Source organism: Sus scrofa, chromosome 8 (assembly GCF_000003025.6).
Source record: "Sus scrofa isolate TJ Tabasco breed Duroc chromosome 8, Sscrofa11.1, whole genome shotgun sequence".
In the NCBI taxonomy this organism is placed as follows: Eukaryota; Metazoa; Chordata; class Mammalia; order Artiodactyla; family Suidae; genus Sus; species Sus scrofa.
The window spans coordinates 135,506,014-135,532,458 of NC_010450.4; the positions used below are offsets into that span (position 1 = coordinate 135,506,014).

General features: G+C 54.5%; 1 protein-coding gene across 1 annotated transcript in view; it reads left to right on the top strand.

Moving 5' to 3' along the window:
* Positions 1,333-26,445, top strand: part of SCD5 (stearoyl-CoA desaturase 5) — a 126,686-nt gene continuing 101,573 nt past the window's right edge. Inside the window, 1 exon segment of the mRNA NM_001114278.1 lies at positions 1,333-1,765. Within this exon segment, the coding sequence (NP_001107750.1) occupies positions 1,528-1,765 (238 nt within the window). The 5' untranslated portion in view covers positions 1,333-1,527.

Sequence of the window (26,445 nt, forward strand, 5' to 3'; positions counted from 1 at the left end):
CCGCATTCCACAAGCCACAAGCCTTGCTTCAGTTTTAAATTAGACAACATTTTATCTGGCTGATTGGACTGATTCAGGTCTGTTAACAATGAGATGCTCCAGTATGGCCCTTTCATGCGGTCAATTCTTTTGTAATCCCCCCCCCCCAGAATGCTGGACAGGATTCCTAACAATGGTTAATCCAAAAACCAGATGTCTTGGTGGACATAATGGTATCCCTTCCTACTCTGGAAGAAAGAGTAAAGATTTGTTCCTAGGTAAGGAAATGTGTACCTAGAGGGCTGAGCTGAGTCGCAGTGATTAGAACCGGAATTCAGAGCCCCTGAGCGCTTGCTTTCGGCTCCCCACTGCAGGTGCAGCCACAGCTGCCTGGGACGCGTCCAGCTCATCCTTCTCCGCACTTCTGTGCAATCAGGGCTCCCTGCGGAGAGCTCTAAATTATCTGCGTTAGGAGGGGAGAAATGAGCAGACTTTTCTTAGGTTCATTTTCCTTGGAACGTTCTGGGTCATTTTTTCCCCTAAAGCCCCGGTCTCAACGCCGCTGACCTCAACGCTAAGGAGTAACCCAGAAGCGCGCTGGTGAGCGGAGAATTTGCCACAAACAGCTTCTCGGCTAAGGAGGCGCGCAACGGGCAGGGCGCTGCTGGATGGATACTCACCAGCCCTCAAATCATGTAGTTACCATCTAATAGGCATTAATAGAGCGCCTGATGTGCGTCTGGCTACAGCTGTCTAATTAGGAGTTAAGTAGCTGCCTCCATCCAGCTTACGGGCCCAAGGAGCCCTAGGAACCGGTAGACACAGGGACTTTGGATTCTCGTTTCAGATCTGGCCTTAACTTGTGTCACGACTTGGGGCAAGTCTTGTAAATCCTTCAGCCTGTCGCTTCAAAGAAGACAAAAAAAGGAGTCTTTTCCAAAGGGAAATGTATTTCCGGGGATTGGAGAAACACACATCGTCGGCGGCGGCAGCAGCATCGGAAGCGCTGTGAGCCGCTGTACAGGCTGCCTGTCCCCGGGCGGAGGCTGCCCACCGTCTGCGCAGCGGGCTGCGGGTCCGGCCCCGGGGAGCCCGCGCCGCGGAGGCCGAGGGGGCGCCTTTCTCTTTAAGAGCCCCACGGGCGCTCCTGATTGGCTGTAGCTATGCAGGTCTTTCCTCCCCCTCCCTCCGCGCGCTCCCTCCCCCCTGGCTCCCCCCGCTCTCCCCCCTCCCCCCTCCCGCCGACTCCTTTGCGCCCCCTCCCGCCCCCCGCGCTCTCCGGCTCTTCGCCGCCGCCGAGTTCAGCCCTGGCAGTGGAATGCGGGAGACGCCAGCAACAGATGCCGGACGCCAAGATTCGCATCCTTAGGCCACGGTGAACGCCTGGAGAAGGGAGAAGGAAGCAGAGGAGGGCCAGGAGGGCGGGGACGCGAGGTGCGGAGAGCCCCCCCCGCCGCCCCGCAAAGGCAGAAGCCGCCGCCCCCACCGGAGAGCTCCGCGCCGGCAGACCGCCTGCCCGCTGCCTCGGGCACCCACCTTCCCCCAGCCATGCCAGGCCCGGCCGCCGACGGGGGGAAGGCCCCCTTCCGCAGCGCCAGGGAGGACGTCCGCGCCGGGGTCGGGGCCGAGGGTGCGGAGGGCGGCGGCAGCCGGGAGAGGCCCGGCGAGCGGCGGCCGCGGCAGGACATCGTCTGGAGGAACGTCGTGCTGATGAGCCTGCTCCACTTGGGGGCCGTGTACTCCCTGCTGCTCATCCCCAAAGCCCAGCCGCTCACGCTGCTCTGGGGTAAGTCCCGCCGGCGCCCCCTGCGGCCCGGGCGCGGCCACGCGGGGCCCCCAGGGCTCGCGGGTCGCCTCTGGCGTCGGGCGGTGCGGAGCCCCCCGCGCTCTCCGCTCGCCTCGCCCCGCGCGCCCCCGCTCCCCGGCCTGCGGTCGTCCGGTCGTTGGGACGGGCGGGTATTTGCGTTCAGGAATTTTCTCCTTCTGCCTCCTTCACAATCGGCTTGGGTGGCACCTCTGCCGGCCGAGAGCGCGGGAAGGACCGAGGGTCCTGCGGCGCCACCGAGGTGCGCTGAGGCGCGCGAAGGGAGCCGCTGGGCGCGGGCCGAGCCCGGATTCCAGGGAGGGGAGACCAGCGCGATGATTGTTTGTGTCGCCCATGCGGGTCCCCGGGTTGCTCCTCGCTGCCATCAGAGGGCCACGGACCTTGGGGTGGAGTTAAGGGTGAGAAAGGGAGCTGGAAGGGCAGGGGGTTGGAGAGACCCAGCCCCGGAACAGTCTTGATTTCCACGCAGGGGATGCAGGAAACCAGTTCTTTCCCTGCCCCCGCAAGGCCCCCTTCCCTGCCCCCTTCTTGATCTCCTGTGCCCAGCTGTACTTCTCCGGTCTCAGAAGTTTCTGGTTTGCACCAGCCGCACGGCGAAGGCGCTCTGTCCGCAGCACAAAGCTCCGACTGTGGCAGTGCAGACTCCCTCCAGGACCTGTCCCCTCTGGCCCAGAAGGGTCTGTCACCGCACCTGTAGCTCTGCGCCGGCCGCCCTCCTTCCTAAGCACCTCCACTCCTGCTGACCAAGGAGGGGTACAAATCCCCACCTCCGCGCACCCGGGGCTCTGCGCCTGCCCTGCAGACTCCAGTGGCTGACCTTAGAGCACCTGGAAGCCCCTCTGTCCGGGTCCTGGCTTTAGCCTCAGTCACTGTAGTGGCCTCAGTCACTGTAGTGGCCTTGGCCGGTGCAGAAGGCGCTGGCATGGACATCCTGGCTGAGGTAATCCAAGAAGCCCTTTCAGCTCCCGGTATGGGAGGTCGCCAAGGAACGAGGGCAGGAGACACGAAACCTACTTTATTTCTAGAGGGGAAGAGAAAGGAAGGAAATAGAAGACATCTCTCCGCAAAGCTCCTTCTCTGGCGTGGTGCCAGTTGCAAATGCCTCGCTTGGTAATGGGGCCACTTGGGTTCCAGGCCTTCTCTTGAAACCCTGCAGTCCCTGTTCTTGGAAGCAAATCGGTCCAGAAGATGAGGGCTTCTTAGGGGGGTGTGGCTGAGCGAGTTGAGGAATGGTGAAAGGGGCAGGGGTCTTTGGGAATCTGTGCAGCCTGTGAAAGTCCCCAAAAACCTTGGGGGTAACCTCCCTGCTCAGCCCTCTCCTGCTCAGTACACGCCTCTTCAATTCGCTGTTCTTTTCAGCCTCTTGTCGTTCTGCTTTGGTTTCTTTCTCCCTGTCTTCCTCCTTCCTTTATCTCCAAATGGCTAGATTGTCAGATGCTCAGCCATTGCTTAAGGGACACACTCTGCTCCCCCACCCCCAAGCGAAGCCCCTATTGCCCTAGAATTCTCCGAATTTCCCCCCCTTCTCCTTCCCTCAGGGGCAGGACTGGGGCAGGACTGTGCCTTTGGATTTTAAGGGCCCACCTGCCTCCAGGGGATTGGGGCTTAGCCTTAATAGCTGCCGGTGTCAGAAAGAGCTGTGGCAGAAGGGAGCACTTAAAATATTATCTTACATGCCTGGAGCGCCACAGCCCCACAAGCTCCACCCCTTAGAGCCACCCACCCACTGGGCCTGGCACCCACCCCCATCCCCCAGGAGCCACAAAGACAAGGCTTGCTCTCTAGATTGGCCAGATCACCTCTGCCCTTTCCAAGCCACCCTCAGAGAAGGATGCAGCCTGTTTGTTCTGAAAGATTTTGGCTGGAAGACGCCATCCTGAGCCCCAGACTCGGCAGCTTTCCCGGAGGAGGGCTCTGGGTTCCCTTCTGGGGGAGCTGCGGCCAAGCCCATCCTTGTGCCTCCCTGCATGGTCTTCGCTACTTTTCATCAGCTCCATTTCCTGCATCTTTTTATTTATTTATGTATTCTTGTCTTTCTAGGGCTGCACCTGTGGCATCTGGAGGTTCCCAGGCCAGGGGTCTAATTGGAGCTGTAGCCGCCGGCCTACGCCACAGACACAGCAACTCGGGATCTGAGCCGCATCTGCAACTACACCACAGCTCACAACGCCGGATCCTGAACCCACTGAGCAAGGCCAGGGATCGAACCCGCAACCCCATGGTTCCTCGTTGGATTTGTTAACCACTGCGCCATGACGAGGACTCCTTTTTCCTGAATCTTGATTCTTGTCCTAGCTTGGCTTCATTGCTACCTGATTCTGCTCCCCTGCAAAAAACAAAACAAAACAAAAAAAACAAAACAAAGAAACAGCAAAAGAGCAGACAGTGGTGGATATTATAGGTTGTGACTTAGAAACATTCCAAATAAATGAATCCTATCTGATGGCTTTCTTGTGAGAGAAGAAACAGCTAAGATGAGTGTGCTGGTGGCTAGCATAGACGTGTAGAGGTGCTGTTCACTCGGGGTTATTTTCAGTGATGGCCCTGGTGCCTTGAGCGCCACATTCCCCCCACTGGACACCCCCCTACCCTGTCTCCCCGACTAGCTCGCTCTGCCGTTAGGGCTGAACTCACGCACCAGTGGGCTATGCATCCCCTTTAGGGACCCGAGTGGTCAAGGCAGAGCCAGCCCATCCGGTTTGCCACCCTTCACCCCAGGTGAGGTTGCCCTGGAAACAGAAGCATCCGCAGCGCACCTAGCAGAGGATGTGTCAGGGGTGCGGTGTGCGGAGAGTAATTTGCGTGGCAATAAAACGTCATCTGTGAAAGATCCATCAAGTTGTTGGGTCCAAACCCCCTCCGCCGCCTCACCCCCGTCTTTGTGATTCTCCTGGGGGTCAGAGCAGGTTGTGTTTCTCTCTGGTCCTGGCAGTCTTCTGAGTGGGCAGGCTGTCGGAACGCAGTGCTCTCGGCGCCCACAGGTTCTGAGGGGTAAGTGCTTGGGTTTCAAGGACAGAGCAAGAACTCCAGCTGGAGAAAACCTTCTTCCCCTTGAACTTGTGAGAGTTGCCTTGAGGGTTTCTGGCAGTTAGTCCAGGCCTTGAATCCCAAGACGAGTGGACTAGGAGAGCCAGGAGCAACAGTTACGACATCAAGGTCAAAGTTCCAGGACTTCTTCCCAGCGAGCCTTGCCCCGTCTCCAGGACTTCTGGCCTTTGGTTTCCAGAAACATGAAGGACTTTTCTGGTTTCCCTTGAAATGTCATCTGGCCCCTTCAATATGCCACAGTGAAATCATGGGGTTTTTTCTCTCCTAGGATATTTTGGTCCTGAATGTCTTTGTTGAGTTGTGTTTTTTCGGGCCCTTTAGTTGTTGAGGAGCTCCAAGAATGCATGGCCGTGGTGAGCCCAGCTCCGAAGAGAGGCGGCTCTGAATGGGAACTCCCTACTCTCCCACTTCCCAGCTGCATGGCTTTGACAAAAGAACATCGCCAGACCTCAGTTTTCTCACCTGTAAAATGGTATATCAGTACTTCTTGCTCATGAAGTTGTAAGAGTTAAAGACGATAATAGGTGGAAATTACTCTGCACGGGGCCTGGCCACTGCTTGATGTCCAGTAATTGCTAGCTGCCCTTGTTATGGCTGGTCCTTTTTCTTTGGGAGAAGGGAAAAAGGCCCTCCTGCTGCTCCATCAGTTCTGCAAAGCTGGCACAGAACGAGGCTTCGTTGCCTCTCTTGCATGGAAAGGATGGCTTTGGCTTGGGAAACGAGGGTTCTTTCTCGAGGTCTCCAGGGAGAAAGGAGCACAGTCCCGCCTGACCCCTCCCCCGCCCTCATTCCCTTCTCTCTCATCCTCTCTGCCTCCTGTTTGCCTCCAAGGGCCACTGTTTTGTAAACAAGAATCTTTTTGTTCAGCGGGCAGCTCACCTAGTCTGTAGCGTATTCCTTGGGGTGCGCCCCCCCAGCAGAACCAGTTACCGTTGCTGTAAATGGTAGCAGGGTCAGGGGCAAATCATTCCTGGACGTGGCTGAGGTACGCTCTGCCTGGCCTGTGCCCCGTTTCCATCTTCGCGAGTCATCTTTTCTTAAAAATAATCTTCAATGCTCAAACTACCAAAGAAGCTGAGCACATACATGCATCTTTCTTTTAAACCCTCTAATTCGCGGCCCGTTGCTGCAGCGCTTGCATTGTTAATAAGCAGACCAGCACTAAGAGCCCCACGCGAGGCCGGGCACAGAGCAGCAAAACCCGAGCGATGGGCCGTTCTTCTGATGCCTTAACAGTCCCAACAAGTATAAATAGAGGTTGAGGTTAACGGTGTTAGCTTGGTTTTTTTTTTTTTCTAAAACCGGTCAAGGTCACTGCCGAGGGCACTGTGATCCTGACATGAGAAGCGGGGCTGCCGAGGAGCAACCAGGACTGCCCAGTGCCAGCATTGCCCTCCATTCCGCTTCAGGCGTTGCCTTTCCCGGGTGCCAGCCTCAGTGTCCCCATCCGTGAAATGGGGGTGGCAACACCAAGCTGAAGAACCGGGGCAGATGCCAGAGTGGTGGCAGAAGGCGGCCGGGCAGTGCCCTCTGTGGCTTCTGCCCCCCTGGCGGGGGCCTGCGGTGGTCTGTCTGTCTGGGCCTTGGAGGGCTTGTGGCTCGAATGTAAGGCCCAGCCTTTAAGTCCGAATCTATCTCATGACCCACATAACATTTCAGTTCGTGCCCTGTCTGGTTTTGTGGCGTCTATCACATTCTAGCAATTGCTTGGAAACGCCACTGAGAGACCCACAGAAAGGTGACACAGCCATGGTGGCTTTTTTAGATTTTCTAAGAGGCACCATGGCGTTTGGGTGGCATTATTCTGGGCGAGCGCGTATGTTGACACTCCGTAGCCTCTCTCCGGTGTGCAGTCTCCCCACCCTCTGCTGGGACATGGCCTGTTTTTGTGGCAGTGCCACCACCCCGGGGTTATGAGTATGGGCTCTGGAGTCAGAGGGTCTGGGTTCAGAGCCTTGCCCCCCAGGTACAACCTTGGGCGGACCGCTGGGTCTCGTCGCCTCAGCGTCTCCAGCTGCCCAGGGAGAACCGCAGGACAGCCAGCCTCAGGTCGCAGCGGAATGAACGGGGACAGTAAAGTCCCCTTGGGGTTCCCTTCCCTCCTGCCACTCCTCTGGCTTCTCCTTTGGTGGCTGGGACTGTTCCGCTGCCCCCTGGGTGTCAGAAAGCCCTGGTCCTGGGAAAGGCAGTTGGTTTCTGACTGTGGTCCCCCGGCCGTGGGTTGGTGGCCACCACGCTGGGGACCCGCCATCCTCCCTCATAAAGGCCCCGGTTTGTTCACTCTGAGCGTGAACGGCCAGGAGGAGAGAACCGCACAGTTACACATGCAGACACGTATTCATTCACCCGTAAACCCGGTCGTGTCTTTTCCCATTCCGACTGTTGTCAAAACACATCAGCATCACTTGGGGATTCTTTAATATATTCAGAAGGCTGGGCCCGCACCTGGAACTACGGAATTGGAATCTTGGAATCTCTAGGAGTGAGGCCCTGGCTTTTTTTTTTAAGGCATTCAGGTGTTTCTGATGCACAGCTGGGCCAAGAACCATCGTTTAATTCTCATATTCGTATTCAATTATGCTCATTACTCACCCATTACTACTTGCCAGGCATTGGCACTGTCCCTGACTTCTTGGCACTTAAGGCCTGTTGGGGAGAGAGACAGGTGCACAGGTGAGAACTGCCAAGGCAGCACTAGCTACGGAGTGCCAGCCCAGGGGAGCTGAGGGGCTCCCTGGAGGAGGTGGCAGGGCTAAGCCTGGCAGGGGGCCCGTGGCTGGGTAGCTGAGGGGTTTGTGTGAGATGGCATTGTAGCTACAGGCTGCAGGGCTCCTGAGTGGAGAGAGAAGAGCCAGAGCAGGGCCAAGGATGTGCTGGTTCAGCGAGGCTGAAGGTAAGTAATCAGGCCCAGATCCAGGGAAGATTTCAGCAGGACCAGCAGGACCGGGAGGGGATCGGGCTGGCAGAGCAGCTGCCCTTTCAGCCCCTACCTGCCTCTCGCCGCCTCCTCTCAGCCCATCGCACACACCAGTGGTCTTAGTGTGCAGTTTTTAGACCAGGCACCTGCCAGTGGGATGAATGAGTCTAAGGTTTTTCAGGAAGATGCTGGGGCAGACACCTTGGGGCAGTGGGACGGGGCACCTCCCTCAGGCTGGCAGAGCAGAGAGAAACTAGGAATAGCGGGTCTGCTGGGCATTTGATTTCATAGACTCAGGAGTTTTATCCCAGGGCTGAATTACTCAAATACCCCAAGGGTGTAACAGCAGAGGCACCCCAGACCCAGGGCGCTCTCCTGTGTTCCTCTTTCTCAAAGGTTTGGTTGTGTGGGGCAGGGGGGCTCTCCCCACCTCACTCCCCCTTGAACCTGAGTTTAACAGCTGGTTCTCTCTAGCCCGCTTCCTACGTGCTGCTCCCCATTTGTGCAGCTTACTAGTGAAGGATGGAGGGGGCTCTGGGTCCCGCAGGCTGCATTCTGCTGACCAGCAGCACCTGGGAGCATGTTAGAAAGACTCTCAGAGCCCATCCTGGATGTACTGAATCAATGCCTGCATTTTGATGAGGTGTCCAGGTGACCCATCTGCGCTGAAGTTAGAGAAGCCCTCCTTCAAGTCTGGCCACAGGCCGATGGCTCAGAGAAGCTAGACATGAGTGAGATTTGGCAACTCTTTTTTTTTTCCCTCCCTTTTAATGGCCTCCCCTCGTTCCCCACCTGCCTCCCCCCTCCCCTCCTCCCTGCTTCCCCTCCCCCCCACCTCTCCCCTTCTTCTGCCCCCCGCCTCCCCCTCCCCCTTCTTCCCCCTTCTTCCCCCCTTCTCCCCTCCCCCCTTCTTTCCCCCCACCGCCTCCCCTCCTTCCCTCCCCTCTGCCTCCTTGGAGCTTATTTTAGAACGTGTCGGGATCCTGCTTCTCCGCCGACAAAAGGCTGCTGCTAAAATCTTTGCGCCGGCAGCAGTGATGTTTAATTCATGGGCTAGAAAATTAATTTTATTTTCATAAGTAGAGCTGGGGAGAAATAACAGGAAGACTCTGTGCGTGGCCCTGGGGATTCGGCTTGTCTAACAGATGAGCTGGTGGGGGGGTGGCCTTGGGAGAGGGTCGCCTTCCACAGAGGGGGCTTTTGGGCACAGGGAGCGCAGGGCTCAACTCCAGGTGCCCTAAACGCGAAGGAAAACGTCGGGTTTCACTGCCACGCGCTCCGAGGCAGGCGCTTCCGGGGTGGCTCGGGAAGGACGTCGAAGCGCACGGCCCGCGGCTGCGAGCGGCCCCGGGGCGCTTGGTTTGCCTCGTGGTTGCGAGACGGCAGCCAGGGCTCCGGGCGTCCCGTGGAGTGACGGCCACGTCCTGCAGGAGGAGACAGAGGCTGCCCCGCCCTGAAGGCTCATCAGGGAGAAACTCTCTCCTGGTCGACTCCAGCGGACGCCCCTCAAGTCTCACGCGCCAGATTGCGGCCCAGGTCCCTTGTGAAACCCTCACTGGCAAGGGATTGAGGCTGACCAGGTTGTCCACTGAGCCACGGGCCACAGGAGGTGGGTTAAGAGCCAGACAAAGCCCAGGTTTCGCTGGGAGGGAGAAGAGGGCATGGCTGCTGGGACCTCCCTTCGCTCCCTCTGATGCCCCGCCCTCTTTGATGTCACCGCCATCCCGGAAAGGCTCTGGGTTCATAGTTGGCATGCCCTGCCCCTCTACCCCTGCCCGCGCTGCTTGTCTGCAGTCTTCCTGTCTGACGGCGAGTGAGTTGTAAGTGTCTGCCTTTCCCACGAGGCTCTGAGCTCGCCCAGGGCGCGTCTGCCTCCGCAGGCACACAGCCTCAGCTCAGCACGCACAGCCCGGGGGTGCAGGAAGGAAGAGGGGAATGGAGAAGGCTCGTCTCTGTGTGGCCTTTCTTTCCCAGGATAGAAAAAAAGAAAAGAGGCCATTTGAAAGTGCATTTAACCTCACCCAGCAGGCATGCTCATCTGCACAAATACCTGAGAAATGAAGCATCTTCCTTGGGAGGAAAGTGCTAACTCTGATCAGGGAAACAGAACTGTACCTTTTTTTTTTTTTTTTTTGCTTTGCTTTTTAGGGCCGCTCCTGTGGCATATGGAGGTTCCCAGACTAGGGGGTCCAATCAGAGCTACAGCTGCCGGCCTACACTACAGCCACAGCAACACAGGATCTGAGCCGCGTCCGCGACCTACACCACAGCTCACGGCAACACCCCATCCTTTACCCACTGAGCGAGGCCAGGGATCGAACCTGCGTCTTCATGGATCCTAGTTGGGTTCATTACCTCTGAGCCACAGCAGGAACTCCAACAGAACAATAACTTTTGCCTAGAGAGTAGGGAAGCTGCATTTTAAAGACCAGACATGGGGAAATGTGCTGAGCGGGCCTGCAGTTAGAGCTGCCGTGTAACATCTTCGAGTCAAACGCTGCTGAAGCTCAGCGTTTGATCCGTGAGGCAGTCGCAGGCGGGCTTGTTAGGAGCTGGTCATCAGTCTCATCGTGTACACAGGGTGACACGATGTGGTAACTAGAGCCTTGAGGGACTCGGAGGTTTCCAGAGATCGCCCTTGCCCGAGGGGGTAAAAATCCAAAGCCGGGAGACTTGGAAATGAAGGTTTTCAAGAATCGAGTTCAGAACTCAGTTCCCGTTTGTTTTCTCCCCATATCCTGTCTGTTATATGAACACCACCCTGCACCCGCAACCTGACCGTGTAGATTTTAGCTCGGGTCCCTAAAGAGACAATGGTGCGTCGAAAAGGCAGTCTCTGATCGAAGTGAGCAGGACCCTCTGTCTCCCCTGACATCCACCGCCTCATCCTCAAAATGCATTTATCAAGCAAGCGATAAGTAGCGTAGGTCTTGAGCCAGGTGCTGTGTAAACAGACCTGGTCTCTGTCCTGCTCCCTTTTATCACTCGGAGGAGCAGCTGTGACGTCCCTCCCAGGAGTGTACCCAGTTGAATGTTCCCGCGGCACGGGAGATGGAAAATGCTCGTACTCTTTCAAAGTTCCCTGCGTGAAATCAGAAATGAATTTGTAAAATTTAACTGTTTCCTGCAGTGGCTTGTCAGCCCACTCCTCTAATGCATGTGCTCGTAGGAAACTTTTGTGGATGGTTTACGATGAAGGGCGTCTCTGTTCTCAGCCTGTGACTCACCGGAGCGTCCCTGCAAACACTGGCTGTGCCCTAGAGTCTCTGTAAGCAAAAGAAGACGTTTATTAGCGAGGGTAAATCATGTCCCAAATCCCCTCCCATCGCCCCCTGCAGGTCCATTGTGTTTGGCTCCCTGGCCCTTAACAAGTGGGTCACTGATATTTTTGAGGTCTGCTCACATTATTCCAGGGTCTCGACTCCCATCTGGAGCTCTGGGCAGAGTTGCCGCTGCCCTCTAAGTATAGACTGGATGTGAACCTAAACGTGGCAGAGCTCCCACGAGGCTTGGAATAAACCACAGTTATTAGTGCTAATATTCCCTCAGGCACAGAGCTGATATTCGTCCAGTGTATGCCACTGGGGCTCCATTAAACAGCTGGGCCTTCCCTGGCCCTCCTGAAATTCCCAACAACCCAACAGCTAAAGGGTCGATACCTGGCTCAGCTGCAGGGCTTAAATCGAAATGGAAATCTGTTCTGATTGGCTTTAATTGGTTGGTGTTAGATATTTTTAATATCACCTCTGCACATGCATCCTCTTATTATATGACCCATATCATCTTCAGCTCCTATCACTTTCATAATTTTATCCTAATTGAATGACAACTTCAAAAAAATCAGCCTGGGGAGTTCCCACTGTGGCTCAGAGGGTTAAAAACCTGACTAGTATCCACGAGGCTTCAGGTTCCTTCCTTGGCTTTGCTCAGTGGGTTAAGGGTCTGGCATTGCCGTGAGCTTCAGTGTAGGTCCCAGACACAGCTCCGATCCTGAGTTGCTCTGGCTGTGGTGTAGGCCAGCAGCTGCAGCTCCGATTCAACCTCTAGCCTGGGAACCTCCATGTGCCGCAGGTGCAGGCCTAAAACAGCAGCAGCAACAACAACAAAACCAATCTGTCATTCTGGCTTAAATTTATATCCTCAGAGTTCCCGTTGTGACGTAGTGGAAATGAATCCGACTAGGAACCGTGAGGTTGTGGGTTCGATCCCTGGCCTCGCTCATGGGTTAAGGATCCGGCATTGCTGTGAAGTGTGGTGTAGGTCGCAGATGCGGCTCGGATCTGGCATTGCCGTGGCTCTGGCGTAGGCTGGTGGCTACAGCCGATTCAAGCCCTAGCCTGGGAACCTCCATACAAAAGAACAAAAAATTTATATCCTAAACCACATCAGGAAAGGTATTAGGGGCCAATCTAACTTCTGAGGTTGAAGGTGACTCACCTGTCCTAATAAAAGCGTCTTTTGTGGTAGAGGCAACGTGTGTCTAAAAGGTAATATTTTTTTACTTTATGGTTTAGAATTGCCTTTATGTAAGAGCTTCCCTCTGAAAGATTTGGTATGCATTTTATCATCAGAAAAAAAGTAAGATTGTGAAAGTCAGATTGCAAAGGTGTCTCTCTAGGCGTGGGGGTTGGAAGGACAGGCCACAGAGGACCTTGTCGCAAGTCCAGGCAGCCCTCCCAGCTCACAGGTGGTGTCGTCGATGGCTCTCTAGGCTGCCAGCAGCTCAGGGTCAGTGCCACTCAAACCATACCTGAAGCTTGGTTTAGGGAATTGCTTCACTGATAGAAAATTTCAAACGCACACGGAAGTAGAGAGAATGGAGGCGTTCCTGTTGTGGCTCAGTGGAAACGAATCTGACTGGCATCCATGAGGACACAAGTTTGATCCCCGGCCTCACTCAGTGGGTTAAGGATCCGGCGTTGCCATGAGCTGCGGTGTAGGTTGCAGATACGGCTCAGATTTGGCATGGCTGTGGCTGTGGTGGAGGCTGGTGGCTACAGCTCCGATTTGACCTCTAGCCTGGGAACCTCCATATGCCACAGGTGCGGCCCAAGAAAGACAAAAATAAAATGAGAATGGGAGAATGGAGTCTGTGCTTTCCCATAACCCCCATCTGCCTGGGGATTTTTTTTTTTCTTTGTAACTTTTTACTTTGATCTATAATTGCAGACGCACAGAACAGTTGTAAGAAGAGCAGAGGGAGCTCTTGTATACTCTACCCCGACTGAACAATTTGCATCTTATCCCATATTCTCTATGTGTATGTGTATGCATCTGCGTGTGTACTGGTTTTTTTGGAGCCATTTGAGAATAAGAGCCATCGTGTCCTTTTATCTCGAAATTCTTCAGTGTGTAGCTCCTAACAGTGAGAACACAACCACGGTACAATGATCAAAAGCAGGAGTTTACCCTTGGTATTTTCTAACCCACGGTGGAGAGCCAGAGTCATCAAGTGTCCTAGCAACGCCCTTTAGAGCTTTTTTTTCCCCTTTCGGATTAGGTTGAAGCAAATTCTAGACAATTGCATCTGTAAATGCTTATGTATGGAGTGTTTGTCGGGGTAATTCTGTGCACACGGAAAACCTTGGGGGCTGCCTTTGCCCTACCAGCTGCCCCCAGCTCTTTCTGGGGAAAACAGCTTTGAGAGGCAGTTTTCAGAAGCGGGAAGGAGAAGCAGGCGTCGGCAGGGTGTGAAGCAGTCCTTCTCGGGTGGTCTTTGGACTCTGTATCGGGGTTATTTGAGTTGCCCGTTGAACTCCCAGGCTCTCCTGGGGCCATACCGGATGAGAACCTCGGGGAGCGGCCCAGGCTTCTGACTTTTAACAGGTGCCGCAGGTAGCTTAGACCTGTGGGTTGGAGGTGCTGTGACCCGGGGGCAGGTGGCCTGGGCGTGAGGCTGTGTTGCTGGTAGTTTAACGATCATCACATCCTCCCCACTGCCGTCCTCTTAGAACTGGCATGAGACTGTCACATTGCCTGGAATGCCACTAGCCCCATTCCTTAGCGTGAGTAAGAGGCGGGATTTTAGGGATGGGGTAACTGTGGGGGTAACTGTGGGGGCCGATGCTGAGGCAGTGGGGTGGGGGACGGTGACATGGACCTGGACTGCTTCGTGGGGTGGGGTGAGCTTGTTTTCTGGGGGTGGGATGGGGAGAGGTGCTTGGATCATCCCTGTTCAGAAGAGATGAAAACCCTCAGTCGAAAGCCTCAAACAGCCCAAGGCAGAAACTTCCACCTGCTCAGAAGCAGCCTGAGTCCTTTCTTAGGACTGTTGATGAGGAGTTCCCATGGTGGCGCAGTGGTTAACCAATCCGACTAGGAACCATGAGGTTGCGGGTTCCATCCCTGGCCTGGCTCAGTGGGTTCAGGATCCGGCGTTGCCGTGAGCTGTGGTGTAGGCCGGCAGCCACAGCTCTGATTCGGCCCCTAGCCTGGGCACCTCCATATGCCACGGGAGCGGCCCTAAAATGACAAAAAGACAAAAAACAAAAAACAAACTTCAGTCGAAAGCCTCAAGCAGCCCTAGGCAGAAACTTTCACCTGCTTGGAAGCAGCCTGAAGCCTTTCTTAGGACTGGGATGAGGGGTGAGGGGGTGGGCAGCCACCTGTGGAGCCTCAGCAGCCCCACACCCCGAGGCGCAGCCCCGGTAGGAGCAGAGGGGGCATCAAGATGGTCTCAGGACCAGACACGCCCGTCGGTGCTGGAGATCTGCTGGGGGGGTAGGTCTGGGTTCAGGGAGCGAGGCTGCTCAGTCCACCTTCCTCAGGGCCGCGGCCCGGGCGACTCCCTCAGGGATGAGTGCGACGGGGCGGCAGGGAGGCCTCCCGGGAGCCTTCTCAGGAGGGGAGAAATGTGAAACCCTGGCAGCGGAGCTCCCGCGGGCCCGGTGCCGCCCGACGTGGGAGCGTCTGGAGGAGCAGGACAGGCTGCCCTCGCTGGTCCCCCACCCTCCGGGCCTCCAGGTGCATGTTCCAACTGAAGGGAAGAGTCTGGCCTCAGATCCATTTTTGCTGATGAGCAAGAGTGCGACTCTCCCAAGTCTCTGCCTGGGCAGGGCCCTGCCTCGTGGACACTAATTGGGTTGATGAAAAAAGGTATTTTAAAGAGCAAAAGGGGGTTCTCTTGAGGTGCAGCAGGCTAAGGATCCGGCATTGTCACCACGGTGACTTGGGTCGCTGTTGTGGTGCGGGTCCAGTCCCTGGCCTGGCCAAAGAAAAAGGAGAGAGAGAGAGAATCAAGACGAGGGCAAAAGAGCTTCTTCCAGCACCACCGTGATGCTGCTCAACAGGCAGATGGGGGGCGTGTTTTAAGTTGCGTTGACGTGCAGGTGACTTACAAGGTGCCGTCCTTTCTGCTGCACAGCAGAGTGAGTCCTTACACGTGTACACACAGCCCTTCTCCGCCGATTCTCCTCCCACGGGGATGATTGCGGAATATCGGGTAGAGCTCCCTGTGCTGTACAGCAGGGCCCCGCTGGCCCAGAGCCCACAGCGTGCATGTGCCGGTCCCACGCCCCCAGTCCGTCCCGCCCCCACGTGTCCCCCTTGGGGACCACCGGCTTGGTTTCAGAGGCCCTGAGTCTGCTTCCATTCTGCAGTGCGTTCATTTGTATCTTCTTTCAGATTTCACACGTCGGTGACACCAGACGATGCTTGTTTTTGACTGTCTAACTTCACTTAGTCTGATAATCGCTAGGTCCGTCCATGTTGCTGCAAATGGCATGATTTTATTCTTTTTTATACATACCACATCCTCTTTATACAGCGCAGAGACGGGTGGGTGTTTTGACGAGTTCCCGGGTGCAGGAACAGGGAGGGAGTGCTTCTGAGATGCCCTTTCCCACCTGCTCGGAGACAGAGAGATTTAGACGTCGAATTCAGGTCTGTCTTCCACACGCTTTAGCACACGTGCCTGGCGTGGGCCAGTGGCTGGGAGCGCGCCGATGAGCAAGCTGTCCTTCCTCCTCTGAGATGCTCGCCCGCCCGAAAGGGAGACAGGCCGAGGCCGGCTGGGACTCAGTGTGGTGGCGCCAGGACCTGGGTAGACCTGAGGTGCAGGGACGGCGGGAAGTGGCGGCGTCCTAACCCTTTGAATCCACAGAAAGTGATCCTACGTGGCCTCCAGGTCTTAACTGCCGTTCTGAACAAGAACAATACTTTACAAACAAAATGATTTCATAACTAATGTGGAGGGAGCTTAATCCGATGCATGCCCTCGGGGCAAAATCTGACCTAAGCTGTTTATCCGTTCTAGAGCGAATAATCGGCTGATGTATTTGATGACAGATCCGACGTGGATGTGACCATAATGCAGAGACACTCGCTCGTACTTTCTCTACTTTCTCGGAGCTGAAACGCTCTGAATCCTGAAGCACGTCCGACCCTCGGGCTTCGATAAGGACTGTGCGCTTGTGCTGAGGAGGCAGATGCAGCCCGGACTCATCTGCCCAAAGGCTGCAGAGCTGGGAAGGAGGGGCAGGCAGGGCTTGTGGGAGCGTCCTGGCTCCTGAGCCCCCTCAGCTGACCCTGCTTCAAGGGGCACTGACTTCTTACACAGCCGTCTTCTGGGCACCTGACTCGTGGGCAGCTCTGGGTGGGGATGGACGGGGCTAGCAGTGCCCACAGGTGCACCCAGCTGGCCGAGGTCTCCCCTCTAGGTGACAGTGACAAGAATGTGGGGGTCAGTCTCCCTCTTGGCCTGGGCTCAGCCACCTGAGTCTGGTGGTAGTCAGGTGCTACTTAACGGGGAATGGGGATTCTGTGCCTCTCTGCTCGTGAGATCTGTTGTCTTGTCAAAAGTCCCCCCCCCCCCCACTGCTGGTTATTTCTCTTTGCTCCTTTTCTCCATTCTTCTCATATTTTATCCCATCACTGCCTTCGGGTCCGGAACCCCCAAGGGCCCTTAGACCAGTGGGAAAGATGTGCTTGATAAGTCTGAAGTTTTGCAGGTCAGACCCAGGACCAGCTGTGTGTAGGGGCAGGAAGTCACCCGTGGTGAGAAGCGATTTTAAGGACACAGGACGCAGGCCTTAAATGGCCCTCAGATTACCTTCCTTGGCTGTCCTAGCAGTGGCAGCAAGGATTGTGGGCTGAGGCTGGGTGCTCCCGGGGTTTCATGAGCCCCCCGACAGAGGTCTTGCGTGTCTCAGCATTTTCCTGCCATTGGATTCTGTGGAGCCGTGAGTTTAAAAAGGTTGAGTGCTGCTGGGCTAGAGCCTCATTAAACATGCCGGCGTTTCCTAAAAGGATGAGCAGTGTTGACTCTCGTCCATCACCTGCCTGTATGTAGCCAGTACGGTCCCTTTCACGCTTGTTGAAGAGTTGGGATCGTCCAGCTGTGATGGGCTGCAGGGAGGACAGGGCTTTCTGGATTCCGAGGGTCTCTATGGGTTAGGTCTACGTGGAGCCCCCCCAGAATGCGGGAGCAAAGGGTGGTTTTCATCACTTCATTTGATTCCCAATTTTGCTGTGGTCTCCTCATTGTGAGGGAAGCAGGGATTGTTCCTCTAGGGGCCTCTCCCTGCCTCTGCTCTGCTCTGCTTATTAAAAACACTCCAGTGATAAGAATCGAAGGAGGAGTACATTCCTTTTCTCTTGCTCCTATAACCAATTGTCTCAAAGTTAGTGACCCCCAGCAAGACAAATTTATAAGTTCACAGTTCTTCAGATTAGAAGTCCGGCGCAGGTCTCACTGGGCTGAAATCAAGGTGACAATAGGGCTACATGCTTGTCTGGAGGCTCCAGGAGAGAACCTGTTTCCTTGCTGTTTCCAGCCCCTGGAGGCCGCCTGCAGTTCTTGGGTGGCGGCCCCTTGCTCGGTCTTGCAGCCAGGCTCTGTCATTGACCTAGAGGGGCAGGTCCTCACATAGCACCACTCTGACCTCCTCTGCTGCTTCTCATCCACGTTTGAGGACTCCCGTGGTTACACTGGGCCAAGCTGGATAATTCAGGGTAATTTCTTCTTGAAAGTCAGCTGATTAGCAACCGTAATTCCATGTGTAACCTCACCTCCCCTTTGCCGTGTAATGTAGCGTATCCACAGGTAACAGGGACTGGGACATGGCCATCTTTGGGAGACCATGATTCTGCCTGCCACATCCAGACACCAAAGAAAACTAATCTGCATGAATTCCTTTGTTTACTACAGGTACCGCTTGGATAGAAAGGCTCAGATATCTATGTCCTTCCTTGGAGGAGAGCTTGTTCTTGCGAGAAGCATGTCAAATGGTCACGATGTTGCAGGTTCTCTGGCCTCTTCCTCCCCTTCCTGGGGTTCAGGGGAGGGTGGGACTATCTGATCATTTCACAGGTTGTGACCCACTTTCTAGGAACAGCTCCAGAGCACGTGGCCCTTCTAGGGACCTTCTAAAGGATGTGCTGATGCTAATATTTCACCACCCACCTCTGGCTGGTTCCTAAGGTGACATATGTTAGCAAAAATTGGCTGGAGGCAGCTTAGGGTCTTGAAACCATCCGATAATCATTTTATTAGGGATAAGGGTGAGAAGACATAACTGGCCTGAGCAGAATTTGCTTTATAATTGTGCGTGCAGTGTGAGCAGGAATGAAAGGACAGAGATGGGAAAACAGAATACCCAGTAATGGCGATATCCACAAAAACAGGTGCACATTTATGCAAGAAAGTGCAGAGGAGAGAAGAGCCCCTGGTCATCTGATTTGTGGTCATCCCATAACAATGGCAGCAAGACCTTGGGCGGGGGGAGCAGGGTCTTGAGGGGGAAAATGGGTGTCAAGAGGTAGTGGCAGCTTTCGAGGTGGGGAGAGGCTTTGTCTTGGTGAGGGGATGTTGACTAATTGCATGGATTGGAGGCTTTTGTTGGTTGTTTTCCCTCCCCACAGTGGTGAGGAGAGCATCCCTTACCTTGACTGTGGAGTCCTGGCCCTGCACCAAGTGCTGAGACTGGGGACAGAGAAGCTGACGGAGAAACTTTCCTAGAAGCGGACCAGCTACATAATTTACAGGGCTCGGTGTAAAATGGAAATACAGGGCCCTAGTTCAATAATTATTAAGAATTTCAAAGAGTTACTGCTGTGTGATTTGCATGATGGGATCAGAGGCGTTTCTGCAGCTCCGGGACGCAGGTTCGATCCCCTGCCAGGCACAGTAGATGAAAGGACCCCGCATTGCCGCGGCTGCGGCGTAGATCCCAACCGCGGCTCCGATCTGATCCTGGCCTGGGAATTCCGTAGGCCACCAGGAGGCCAAAAAAGAAGAAAAGAATTTCACGATGATGCTGGCAGAATATTTAACCAAGCCTGCCCATGCCCCTCCCAAGGCCCGTGTTCTCACACTGGTCACAGCCTCCTCACGGCGTGAAGGGGCGCCCGACGGGGTAACCATCCCTCTGTGTGGCCTTCGCTGCCTCTGGTGTCACGAGCCTTGTTCCAGGCCTGTTTCCAGGGAATTGCCGAGACCACCCCGAGGACTCGCTTTCTTGTCAAAAGGCTTGTCTTGATGGCACTGGCGATGTGATGTCACTTGACAGGGCCTTTGCTCCATTTGGGGGAACCTGCATGCTGGGGGAGGGCGGGAGAGGGAGCAGGGGAGGGAGGAAGAGAAACTGGAGCCTTCCCCTCCCGGCTCTGCCCTCAGGCGGCGACTTCTCTCCCTGTCCTTCCTCACCTACATTGTTACTGCCTGCAAGGGACACCGTGGGACTCATCGGTTAAGGGGACTGTGCCTGGCATGTAGCCCCCAGCCCCCCACCCATCCAGCAGGTCTCTGGCCAGAGCTAATGGCACAAAGTCTGCGGCAGATCCAGGCAGATCCAGGCCACAGCCGCGGAGGCTCCACCCCGTTCAGTCCTGCCCCCGTCCTCCCGGCTCTGCCCTCAGCACACGCGCGCTCACACCTGCAGCTGCAGAGGGGCTTCCTTCCACGGGACCAGCCTGCCCAGAGTCCATCCCTTCCAGCAGCTTCCAGGCTGAAGGAGACGCCGGAGGGAGATGCGGGTGGACAGGGAAGGAAGCCCTCCCTGAGAGGGAACTGGGGGGACGGGTGCAGACGCCCCCTGACCGTGCCTGCCCTCTGTTTCCCAGCAGTTGCGTCACTGGCGCTGCTGCTCGGAGGCAGAGGCAATGGCTGGGGGCATCTCGGCTGTGGGAGGGAGTGCGGAGCCCCTGGCCCCAACTCCTCGGCCTTGAGAATTTGGAATGTGCCAGGGGAGATACCTGCTGCTGCAGAGAGCGCTGCCCAGGGTGGCCAGGCCCGGCCGCAGGGCGTCAGGGCGCCTCTGAAGCGGTGCTGCTGGCTGAGTGGTGAGGTCTCCCTTCTCAAAGCTGAGAGCCACCTCAATTTTATTTTACTTTTGCTTTTTAGAGCTGCACCCGCAGCATATGGAAGTTCCCAGGCTAGGGGTCCAATTGGAACTACAGCTGCCAGCCTACACCACAGCACAGCAACTCGGGTTGTGAGCTGAGTCTGCGACCTACACCAGCTCACAGCAGCACCGGATCCTTAGCCCACTGAACGAGGTCAGGGATCAAGCCTGGATCCTCGTGGATCCTAGTCGGATTCGTTACTGCTGAGCCACAGTGGGAACTCCCGAGAGCCTGGATTTTAATCGCGTCCTGGGAGGCCCGGGTGGGTGGAGAGGCGAGCAGGGCGGGAGAGACCCCGACTGGGCGACTGGGTCGGGTGCCTTCGGGCGGGAGGGCGGCTGACAGCTTTCCTCAGATATCACCGCCCTTCCCAGCTGGAGCCGGAGCAGCGAGGAGGGCAGGGCGTGGAGGCAGAGATGTGGGCTCCGCCTCGCTGAGGAATTTTATTTGAGGTATGATAAATTAAGTCATTCTTGTTCCTGGTAGACAGCCTAGACAATATAAGCATGCAAAGGAAAAAAATACTTGTATCTCCCTATTTTGGAGAGGCTTATTTTTACCAGTTGGGGCTATATCTGTCCTTCTAGACATTTTTCTCTGTGCCTCGCTGTAGTTTCAGTCTCTGTCATTATACTGCAGTCCTGTTTTGTTTCCAGCATTTTCCCACTTGTTGACACATCATAGATGTATTTCAGGCTCATAAATGTGGATCACGGATTTTTTTTTTTAATGGCAGTGGCGTATTTCGACGTTTGGATGGACTTAAACCCCTGTTGTTGGAAATCTAGGTGGTTCTCTTCTTGCTGCTGTTGCTCTTAGCAGCAGCCTTGCATCCTGGTAGCCTCGTCTTGCTGCATATCCTTCATTGTTTTGTCAGAAGACATGTCTAGATGCTTTCCATGGGATGCTTTTCTTCGTTAAATTATTTGTCTGACTGAAGGATGTTGATTTACAGTATCTGATAGTTTCAGGTGATTCAGTTAGACACGTATCTGTATCTCTTCCTTTTCAGATTCGCTTCACTGTAGGTTATTACAACGTGTTGAAGGTAGTTCCCTGCGCTGTGCAGTGAGTCCTCGTTGCTGCTCTGTTTTATGTACAGGAGTTTGTATCTGTTCACCTTGTTCTCATTTATTTCTCCCCCTCCATGGGGGACAGTTCTGTGTGCATTTTTTTTGGCCCCACCCCCGGCATGTGGAAGTTCCTGGGCTGGGGATCGAACTCTTGCCTTAACCCACTGAGCTCCATGGGAGCTCCCTCTATGTGTTTGTGTGAATTTTTTAAGGCTTTAGGCCAGTGGTTCTCAACCAGGGGTGACACTTCCTTGCAAGGGGCGTTTGGCAGTGTCTGGAGACATTTTGGGATGTTGCAGCTGGAGGGGAGGCTGCTACTAGTGCCTATGGCTAGAAGCCGGGATATTAGGAAATATCCTGCAGTTAGAGGACAGCTCCCACATCAAGGAATGATCAAGTCCAAAATGTTAATTAGCACCAAGGTTGAGAAACTCCGCTTTGGACACATAGCTTTCCACGCCCTGGCTTTAGCGAGGTGTCCCTGACGCATGGCCTCTATCAGTTTAAGGTGTATAAATGTGTTGATTTCGTCCATTTATATCTTGCCAAGTGATCCCACCCACGGCATCAGCTAACACTTCCATCCTGCCACGTAGTTGCCGTTTCTTTTTCATGGCGAGGACATTTAGGATCTACTCTCTTGAAGTGCCTCTTGTGGTGCAGTGGAAACGAATACAAGTAGGACCCATGAGGTTGCGGGTTCGATCCCTGGCCTCGCTTAGTGGGTTAAGGATCCGGCCTTGCCGTGAGCTGTGGTGTAGGTCATAGATCTGGCGTTGCTGTGGCTCTGGTGTAGGCCGGCAGCTGTAGCTCTGATTCGACCCCTAGCCTGGGAACCTCCCTGTGCCGCAGGTGTGGCCCTAAAAAGACCAAAAAACCAAAAACAAAACAAAAAAAAACCTACTCTCTTGACAACTTCCAAGTTTGTAATACAGGTTTATTAGCATCATCACCATATGCTCTCTCTACTCAGATCCTCAGAACCTGTTCCTCTTAAAAGGGGCAACTGGTACCCTTGACCAATACAGTGTCTTTCCTTCTTAGGTCCGTAGCCCGATGCTCTCAGTGTCCGTCCAGGTTGTTGCAAAGAGCAGGATGTGCTTGTGTGCGCGGCTGGATAATGCGCCGTCCCACGCCCGCTCCCGGCTGTCTTTATCTTTGGCAATGCTGCGGGGCTGCAGCTTCCAAGCCGCGGAGAAAACAAGGTCCAGGTATTCCGCCTGTTTGGCGCCCCACGCAAACCAACCCAGCCCCGTCCTGTCTTCCCCTTGCAGCAGGACGCGCGCCCAGGCTGCCCTGGAGTAGGGAGATGACCAGTGAGAGCCGCCCGGAGCCGGTCCTTGCATCCCGGAGAGGAAGAGGCCAGGATGCTCTGGGAGGTGCCGCCGGCGAGAGAGGCTGCGCAAGGAACGGGGAGCAGGGCGCGGCCTGGACAGTGCCACCCTTGCTGCCATGAAAAGAGGATTGTCTGTATTCTTTAGGGACCCGGAGGCCGTTGGGCAGTGGTGAGCCAGGCAGGGGGGACACGGCCCCTGCGGAGCGCGGGGAGGGCGCACACCCGAAGCCTCTATTATCTGCCCTGAAGCTGGCAGGGCCCTGCGGGCCAGGACCCGCCCGTCAGGAGTGGCGAACGCCAGAACACTCGTGCACCCCACGCCCAGTGTTACGAGGCTGGGAGACCCCACATGGTCCCCTCCCCGTAAAGCCTCCTTCACAGGCACCCCTGCGGCCGTCGGCGGAGGCGCCCGCTGCATCGTTCATCTCTGGGATGTTAGTCTCCCTCTTGGGACATCGGGATTTCTCGAGCGGTTTAGATACAGACACTGTGAGAGGCGGTGGATAAAATAGACACCGTCGCCGTCCTCCTGGAGCACAGAACTGTCAACCATGCGTCAGGCGTGCTGGGAAGAGGGGCAGGCAGGGTATTGCGGGGCCCAGGCCCGAGCACCCCACCTGATGGGGACATGGGGGTGGGTGGAGGGGGGCTGGTGTCAGGGAAGCTTCTCCTAAGAAGTGTGCTTTTTCTTTCTTTCTTTTTTTTTAGGGCTGCACCTGTGGCATGTGGAGGTGCCCAGGCTAGGGGTCGAAATGGAGCCACAGCTGCCGGCCTACACCCCAGCTCACGGCAACGCCGGATCCTGAACCCACTGAGTGAAGCCAGGGATCAAACCTGCAACCTCATGGTTCCTAGTTGGATTCGTTAACCACTGCGCCACGACGGGAACTCCTGCATCCATATTTTTGAAAACCGTTCAAGAATGAGCTGGAGACGATGGGCCTCTGTCCCGTTAATTATTTCCACGCACGTTTCCTAAGAACAGGCATGCTCTATTATATAACCAGAGGCAATTACTTCCGGGCATTTTGCATCACTTCTTTGCAGTATTTTCAAGGGACTTCTATCACAGGCTCTCCTTTACCAAAAACATGCTCCTCAGTGGGTTGAATGGGTGCACTTGTCAAGTTTTACCCAGTGCGACCCTGAAACTCAGGTTAAGGTGTGCAGACCTTCCAAATTCTGTTGATTTTATTTCAATGTGAAAGAAAAAATCTGATCCTCTGTGAAGTGATGAAACATTTATGGGCCTCGGAAGACACTCCCTGCTTGGCTAATACCCTCTTCCCTTAATAGTCTGCTTCAGTGCAGTGGTCATTTACTAATTTATTAACCATCAGAATCCTATTAAGAGTCGGTGCTGGAGCTGGAAGGATCTTAGCGTGTTCTGCAGCCCTACTTTACAGGCAAGCAAATTGGGGGCCAGTCTCAGGGCAGCACTTGGGACTGGAGCCCAGAGATCTTGAGTCTAGACTTGCAAGGCCTTTCACAGAGAATCAGTCTGGTGCGTGCAAGGGGAGCTCGTGGGGCTCTTGAACCAGCCAGGGTCTAGTGAGTGCGGAGAGCGAGACTCCGGCCTCCAGCCCCTTCAGAGAGCCCTGCTTTCTCCTTTGTTTCATATCCTGAGCTTCTGCACAGGATTTTATGTGAAGAAAAGGCCTTACTACTCTAAAGAAATAGGCCTAGGAGTTCCCTGGTAGTTCAGCAGGTTAAGGACCTGAAGTTGTTACTGTTATGGCTCAGGTTGCTACCGTGGCGTGGGTTTGATCCCTGGCCTGGGAACTTTCATATGCCACAGGTGCAGCCAAGAAGAAGAAAAGGAAGGAGGAGATGGAGGAGTTCCCTTTGTGGTGAAGCAGAAATGAATCCCACGAGTATCCATGAGGTTGCGGGTTCAATCCCTGGCCTCAGTTAGTGGGTCGGGGATCCGGCATTGCCGTGAGCTGTGGTGCAGGTCACAGATGCAGCTCAGGTCCTGCGTAGGCTGGCAGCTGTAGCTCCCATTCGACCCCTAGCTTGGGAACTTCCATATGCTGCGGGTGTGGCCCTAAAAAGCAAAAAAAAAAAAAAAAAAAGAGAGAGAGAGAGAGGGGAAGGGGAGGAGGAGGAAGAGGAGGAAGAAGAAAGAAGGGGAAGAGAGAGACCTAGTGAGGTTTGGAGGTGGGCTCGTTATCACCCAGCAGGTGGATAGCAGAGCTGGCTGAGGACCCGAGCCACCTGCTCTGTCTGTTCACGTCCAGTCCACCTCTGCCCCGCAAGCATCCTCTCAGCATCTTGCGTGGCCTCTTCTTCTCAAGGAAAAAGTCATGTCCTCAGGGAAGCAAGGAGCAAACTCCTTTATGAAAAGGATTCGTCTCATCAGAAGATGACTGCCGTTCTCCCAGGCCCTCTCTCTACCTTTCATTCCTCTCCCACGGGTACCTTCCCTCTGACACTGATCGGGATCCCAGGACAGGCTTCGTGAGACAGGATGTGAGTCTTACTCCCCCAGATAATTGCAGGGTCTTGCTAACAATACATCGCACTGCAGACATTCGAGTAACTACCAGTCTGACTTATAAAGCCCAAAGCACCCCCCTTGCATGTCTCACCTTTGCCTTTCACCAGCTGGCTGTGGAAAAGGTGACGTCTTAGTTTTCGTTACTTTACTCATCTGCATTAATTAGTGCTCGGACTTTTCTCTTTTTACCTAACAGAGACTATTATTTGAATCGTTGTTCTAATAGTTATTTTAGACCAACGTTGTTTTTCCTCAGCCAGGCAGGTGCTTCTGACGCGCCAGACCGCTCCTATATTCAGTGGGCTTTTTTTTTTCCTTTGTTGGCCGCCCCCTGGCTTAGGGCGTTCTCAGGTCAGGGATCAGATCCAAGCCCCAGGAGCAACCTGCTGGATCCCTAATCCTCTGCGCCGTAACCCACCTGCAGCCCAGCATGCCAGAGAAGCCACCGATCCCGTTGTGCCATGGCGGGACTCCTATATAATGGGCTTTAGTGTTGAACAGGCTTAGGTTCAGCTCTGCCATTAACCAGCACACGTGCCTTGGTAAGTCTTCTTTTTCTTATATGTAAATGAGAGTGATGGTTATACTCTTTAGATTATTGCTGCCTTATACTGGTAATTCATAAAAGGTACTTAGAAGAAAAGTATGTGGTATGTAATGAAAAAAGTGATTATTAAAAGTTATTATTATTATTGTTATTTTATTTAAAATTTTTGTCTGTACCTGTGGCATGTGGAAGTTCCAGAGCCAGGATCAAACTCTCACCACAGCAGTGGTCTCAGCTGCGGCAGTGACAATGACAGATCTGCTGTCATTGACCTGCTGTGCCACAAGCGAACTCTTTCAGTTATTATTTCTATATGTTAGCCAAATAAATGAGAGGTCTAATGTTTAAAATCCAGGGCTTTTTTTTTTTCTTGTAAAGTTGGCACCTGAATCATATGATATTCCTAAAAGTATTTTTCCCTTCAACAAGTGAACAGACAGAGAATGTTTATGCAGCATGCTGTGAGCAACCTGATGGAACCAGGGGTTTCTCTGTAGCCATGCAGCCTGTGGACTCGACAGCTTGATCATCACTCTGCTAACATTCTTTCTGGTAAATTACATCAGCACTTTGGGATGTGGGTTTTCAGGATGATACTCCCTTCCAGGTAGCTTTAGATTTTAGTACCAATCAAAGAATGAAGAGGAGGAGAGAATGCATCAAAGGCATTCTACTTCTTCAAGAACAGGGAGAGAGAGTTTTCAGGCTGCGGAACTCAGAGCAGGAGCCCAGATGGAGCCCAGCCATCTCCTTGAGTTGAGGACATGGAGCTAGGAGTTCATGGAGGCCCATGTGGCTAGAGTTCTCAGAGGAATGAGTTACCTAGAGGGTGAGGGAAGTCTGGAGATGGGCAAGGGGTCCTCCCAAGTGTTCTGGCC